Here is a 6,650-nt window from a genome sequence, read left to right as displayed (position 1 = left end):
CTTAAACAACAAGGCACTTAAAAGACGTCAAATACGTACCACAACCCGATAATTACATTAGACCAATCAAATCTAAAAAGATACAAATTAAAATAAAGATACATATCACTTGATGCTAAAGTGATAAAATAAATTCATTAGCAAAAAAAAATTAAAAAAAAAAATTCAAAAAACACGAAATGCTCCTAACGATTAGGGGTGGAAGGCAAAACTTCCACATCCTGGTTTCGTGGTGTAGTTGGTTATCACGTCAGTCTAACACACTGAAGGTCTCCGGTTCGAGTCCGGGCGAAGCCATTTGTTTTTTGTTTTTTTGTTTTTCTGTTTTTCTTCGATTCGATTATTCGGACCTTTAGATTTGTTAGAATATTTTTTTCTGTGACCAAATTTAGTTTGAAGACAACTTATGGCAATAACTATAAAGTCATTTTATCTGTTTTCTTCGATTATTCTGATTTGTTTTGTTAGTAATAGTATATGTTGTCACAAAAAATAATTTAGTAGACAGCTTAATTATGGGAATATTATATATACTGATAAAACGTTTTATTACTTTAATGTGGCGAGTTTTTTAATGTGCTTTACAGAGAAGATTTAACTGTAAAAAATTTATTAAAAGCATGAGTCTGTCCATGTGCTAGACAAGAGAGAGTTGATACCAGTTAATTATGATTAGAGCTGAGTCAAACTCTAATAAAAATCTGATCATCATCACAAAGAAAGCAATGATTATCTCTCTATTTCAGAATCGAATGGAAAAGAATAACAATAATGATAATGAGTGAGATATTATGAAAGATCAGGGGCGGATTTAGCCCAAAATAAAAGTGACCACTAACTCATGCTCTTGCCATCAAATCGTACTTCCTAAAATTGATCTAATATTACCTACTGATACCTATACTTCAAAAAGATTGAATGATTCACTTGGTTTCATGTTAAGTTGGTTATTTAAAGGAATATGGATCAATTTTTATTTAGTACTTTTTCTTTCTTTATACTGATGTTTTAAAAATCCTAGATCTCCCTGTATGAAAGATCTCAAATTTTTGGCTCCATATGATCGGAGTCAAATAATATAAAGTTAGTGAATTCAGAATGAATACGACGATAAGGACCGTCTACACGATTCTTTAAAATTGAGCTCAAATGTCATGTACCTTTTTTTTTTATTTTTTATTTTTTATTATTATTATTATTATTATTATTATTATTTATTTTTTTATTTTTTGTTTTTTGGGGGTATGGACTTGTTTAATGTACCTAAACCAATAATGTATATGCTAAGTAAGGGTGTTGAAATGATGACTGGTTGCTATCAGAACCCCAAAAGGCCAAAACTGTATTGAATATGACTTTAAAAGAACTTGAGAAATACTAGCACATTCCTTCTCCAGTACTACGTGTTCTGTCAATTCCTTTTTAAAGTATGCGCAAAATGGGTAATTCAAGTCATTTTCTCACTAAAATTTCATTTTCATTTAACAATGAACCCAATATTTGTTCATATAAGAGGCGAACTCTAAATTTAGAGTCAATAGGTTCAAAATCGTAATGATCAAATCATATATGTATACACTTTAATTCTTTTTTTTAATAAATATATGTGCCCACTTATGCATTAGTGCTCAATTTGTCATGAAAGCTAAGCAAGAAACTTAGAACAATTTTATGAAGAGTACAGATAACAATAAAGGAATATCTTTGTCATTGTAATAAATAAGCGATAATAATTGTACAAATTTGTATGGGAATTCAATACAAACAAAACCAATGTTTTAAAAAAATTGTGGAAAAAAAAAAGAATAGAGAAATGCCTCTTCATCCTCAAGGTAAAACGCCCAAACAGTTAGCAAAAACTTGAGCTAATTTTTGGAGAGGGCTGATCTCTGTATATGCTGTCTTCTGCTGTTTTCCTTTTGTATATTCTGTATATATATTTTTTACACATTTATTTTATACATGACCCCTGTTAAAACCAAAAAAAAAGGGAATTTTTGAACTTGTATATGCTTGAGATGAATTAAAAAGTTGAGATGCATCTTCTGTGTGTAGAAACTTTTTGCTTCTTTTGTTTAAGGTCATCTTTGTAAACTTTGCCAATATCTTGTGCTATTTTTGTAGCATCAGCAGAAGCACCAGCTAGCCCTTTCCTTGTAAATCCAACTGCATATAGCCCAGATTTTCCTTTCCAGTTATTTTGTGCCTTTGGGAATCCATTCTTGGAAAAAAATTCACTTTCCTGTAAAACATAACAAAAATAACATTAGGCCACTATTCAACAACTTTCTATAATAACCTCTTTCTTTTTTGTCTATTTTTGCAAAAGTGTTTATTCTTGCACTGATAGCGTAAAAATTCTTTTAAATTGTCTGTATATGTAACTTAAACTTACTGTAGTCATTAGGCCACTGTTCAAGAACCTTCTATAACCACCTCTTTCTTTCGGCTATTTTTGCAAAAAGTGTTTATTCTTGCACTGACAGCGTAAAATATCTTGTATATTGTCTGTGTATATAACTTAAACTTATTTCAAAATCATTATAAGAAACTTCCAAAACTGTCCACATTATTAAAAAAGGTCCAGAAGGATTAGGACATTTTCTCACCTGTAGCCAAAAAGGGACATTGCTGCAATAACCAGTAGCCAAAACAACAGAATCAACTTCTAATTTTTCACCATTGACAAGTTCAACAGTGCCACATGAAAACCTCTTGATTCCTGGGATAACCTTAATTTTTCCAGATCTAATTTTTTCCAAGGCACCAATGTCCAAAACAGGTGTTTTTCCTTGTGTATTCTTGAGTGTAAGTGGACCAATTGATGGCCTTTTAAGTCCATAATTCTCAATGTTTCCCAATATAAACCATGCAAGAATAAGTAGAATTTTATCAACTAGCCAAAGTGGCAACCAACTCATCATAAACATAGCCAACTCAAATGTTGATTTTCCAAAGATTTCTCTAGGCAAAACATGAACCTGAACAAGAAAAAACAGAGCAAAAAAATATTAGAAAAATCACCAAAATTTCAAAAAATATAAATTCTGAACTCATAATTTTAAAAGTGTAATGGTTTAGTAGCAAAAACCTAATGGTTTGCTACTTTTTTTTGTCTTTGCTCAAAACAAAGGGAAGAAATGCCAGTGGCAGATTCAAAATTTAGAGTCAGTGGACTCCGCTCTTTAAGTATGTGCCAATTTCAAAATCTATATATTCAAAAATATTTAAATTTGAACCCGTTATTTCAAAGGGTAACATGTTAGTGGTAAGAATCTAAAAGTTTAAATGTCAAATTTAAATTCTAGATTCGTTTCTGTACTGCTTACCGAGCTACGACAGACCATAGATGGTTGAGCATTATGATTAGAAAGATCAAGAGAAACTTCCATGCCAGAATTGCCACATCCAACAACAACAACTTTTTTCCCTTGATATTTCTCTCCTGATTTATAATCACAAGCATGAATTACTTCACCTCCAAAATCTTTCAATCCTTCAATATCAGGCACAACTCTCTCAGCATTTTCACCAGTAGCCACAACAAGCCATTGACAAATATACTCAACTTCAGAGCCAAGAGGAGAAACAGTCTTAATCCTCCAAACTTTACAAGCTTCATCATATTTAGCTGATTCAACAGTCTCATTAAACTGTGGTTTAATGTCAAAGTGTTGTGCATAAGATTCAAGATAGTCAATGAATTGTCTCTTTGTTGGGTACTCAGGGTAGTGATTTGGAAATGGGAATTTGGGAAGTTGACAGAATTTTTTTGGAAGGTGAAGTTTTAAACGATCATAAGTTCTTTTTTGCCATAAAGATGCAATACAATCAGCTCTTTCTAAAATTACAAAAGGAACTCCTTGTTCTCTTAAACAAGCTCCTACAGCTAATCCCGATGGACCTGCACCTACAATAACAGGTCCATTTACCCAAACACATCTTCGCGAAAAGAAATCTTGTTCTGAGATGGTAAACATTTTTGCTTTCTTGTGAAAATGATGTTTTTTTAAACGAATCAGAGCGACAAATGGCTGTAATAGACAAATGCTTTCTTATGAAAAGGGTGTTGGATCTTTGGTTTTTGTAGTGTAAAATTTGAACTTTTGTACGTGAGTATAGAGAATTTTGTGAAGAGAGAATTGAAGACAATTGAATTTGTTTGAAGAGAGGAGTGTAGAAGTAGCCTTATATAGAGGGTTTTATTTTGTCCTGTGGCATAGGAAAGGGGCATGTGACAGAAGATGGGAAGTAAATGCTTTTGACGGGTCATTCTCAAATCATAAGCTATCATATGCTTACTTGTTACTAGTATTTTATTTCTTACATAATTAATGTTACTAAAATATTACACTCAAATTTTATATTGGTTTGAGTGGGTTTAGCTCCTGGTTTTTATTCCTTTTGTTTTTGACTACTTTTTTTCGGTTGTATAGTTTGAGAATTAGTGTGGCTTTATGGGGTAAGACGTTCAATACCGAGTATTGAGACATATATTATCGTTAGCTCAAATAATAAAAACTTTTAATGTGTATGTATATATAAAGTTTTTCGTTGGCAAGACTTTTCATTGTTCAATTCAAGTCAGATCGAATAAATCTATCTTTTCACTAATGTCTTTCTCTTTCTCGAATATGATACTGGTAAAAAATTCTCTTCTTTTTAAAAACTTGATTCTCGAAACATACTAAGTAGTCAGAGAAAGAAAAATATCATTAATATGAAGGATATCGAAAAAGCTTTTTTACCTACTATATGCAAGGAAAGACTAGAGAGTGGGTTCAATATTTTTTTTTTTGTATTTGTTGGATCTAGATAGATAATACAAGTCGTGCGTCCTAGATTCCATTACCGCCACCATCTATTTAAATCCTCTTATAGATACTACAATTAGTCCTCCGTCCTAGATTTTATTATCGCCACCATCCGATTAAATCCTCTTAATAGTCTTTTAAATAGAATAGAATGGATACATAAGATTATACAGGTGAACCCATTTCTTTCACATTGTGTTTAATTATAAGTTACAACGTTTCATACGATGGTAATTAGGTGACACAAACTTAATGATAGTAATTAGGTGAATTCAAATATAATGATGGTTAGAATAGTAAGCAGTTTCCTTGCTTCCTATCAAGGGGAAATGCATTTTGTTGTACTGAAAATAACTAAACATGCTTCTTCGAACTAGAAATAATTAAGAGATCAATAATTCAGACTGATTCTAATGGTCCTACTGTGAAGCTAAGCCCCACTGAAGATCACAGAAAAATCTTCAGAAGGTATGAAGCTTACTGGCCTATCGGACTATTTCTCCATTTGTACGTGTTATTTTTGTGCAAGAACCGTGTTAATCTTCTCTGTATCATTCCAATTTTATCGGATGTCTCTGTACGAATAAAACCATTGGAAACGCCCACGTGGATAGGGTGTTGAAGGGTTGATTTAACTTCACCCAATCCCTATCTCTGACCCTTTGGTCCAAAAGTCCCCACATAAGGATATAGCTACAACTATGGAGGAGGATGGTTATGAGTTCGACCGAATTTAATAATTTTTACAAATTCTGTATTTTATTTTAAAAAAATTATTATATATATATATATATATAAAATATTAATTTAAAATAAAAAATAACCTAAAAAAATTAAAATACTGAATCCATAAATATCAAATTCGGAATCCGCTCCTAGACCGAGAGTTGTGATTTGACTGCTAAGGCTATTGGACCCTAAAATGCCCATACCTTCCCAGCTGAAACACCTAGGTGGTTCCACACCATGTATTGACCCTCCCATTTATTTCGAGTCGTCCGTACGCAGGTAAAATTATGCAAGAATTATAATACAAAGGTCGTAATATAGAGAGTAATTTTCACTAAAATATCTGGTGTATATTTTCTAGGCAAATGATTAGGTCTTCGCATAAAAAAATGAACATATGGCGTACATATATTGTATAACATAATAGTTTACTATTTTATCTTTATTTTTGAAGTAAATAAAAAATAAAAGACAAAATTAAGGTTATTTTGGTCTTTAATGTGTTTTATTTCCGTGTAAATTATTTCATATATATTGGATTCGTGAAAAATAATTTCGGAATTGCAGTACAAAATAATATGGATATTGCTTATACCAAAGAAAAGATCAATATAAATGCAGTATATATACAACGATAAATATAACAAGTTTAATATCGAGGTTATTTTTCTAATTAATCTCAGCAAATATCTCTCTCCCTCTTCGTCTTGTAAAGAGCTCAAAGATTATAATTTATAACTGCAAGATCAACTCATCTAAGTTTTGCTGTAGCATTGAACATCAACTCTTTTAACTTTTTTGAAATATTATCTACAGAACTAGAAGTTTTACCTAAAACTAAAGTAGCATATACTTTACAATTATATTTAAAGATATTTCTAAGAATCATTTAAAAAAAAATTTAATTCCCCAAACAAGTTGGGATGTAGTAGGTATTATCATCAACTCTACGTTCGTCACCCTATGATCTAGACCACACATGAAAAAACTCTGCCCATTCTTTGTAATTAAGTTTATTCCAAGAATTAAAGAGAATCAGATTTTATATATATGCTCGATACTCCAGTTTCTATTTTATCAAACTAATCATTCTCAGCTAATTAAAAA

General features: G+C 31.3%; 1 protein-coding gene and 2 non-coding genes across 3 annotated transcripts; 1 reads left to right on the top strand and 2 right to left on the bottom strand.

Moving 5' to 3' along the window:
- Positions 1-223: 223 nt before the first annotated feature.
- TRNAV-AAC (transfer RNA valine (anticodon AAC)) lies at positions 224-297 on the top strand. The gene has a single exon. It is a non-coding gene; the product is annotated as a tRNA-Val (tRNA).
- A 1,388-nt stretch (positions 298-1,685) lies between these two features.
- On the bottom strand, positions 1,686-4,177 carry LOC107810383 (putative indole-3-pyruvate monooxygenase YUCCA9). Its single transcript, XM_016635159.2, has 3 exons — positions 3,330-4,177; positions 2,610-2,981; positions 1,686-2,242 (listed from the first exon to the last, which is right to left on the bottom strand). The coding sequence occupies exons 1-3, from the start codon at positions 3,978-3,980 to the stop codon at positions 2,024-2,026; spliced, it is 1,242 nt and encodes a 413-aa protein (XP_016490645.1). The 5' UTR covers positions 3,981-4,177; the 3' UTR covers positions 1,686-2,023.
- A 1,119-nt stretch (positions 4,178-5,296) lies between these two features.
- Positions 5,297-5,404, bottom strand: LOC142176934 (U6 spliceosomal RNA). The gene has a single exon (XR_012705729.1). It is a non-coding gene; the product is annotated as a U6 spliceosomal RNA (small nuclear RNA).
- Between the last annotated feature and the right edge of the window lie 1,246 nt (positions 5,405-6,650).

This window comes from Nicotiana tabacum, chromosome 22, assembly GCF_000715075.1.
Source record: "Nicotiana tabacum cultivar K326 chromosome 22, ASM71507v2, whole genome shotgun sequence".
Taxonomy (NCBI): Eukaryota; Viridiplantae; Streptophyta; class Magnoliopsida; order Solanales; family Solanaceae; genus Nicotiana; species Nicotiana tabacum.
The sequence above is the reverse complement of the archived record's forward strand: the minus strand, read 5'-3'. Positions and strand labels throughout refer to the sequence as shown.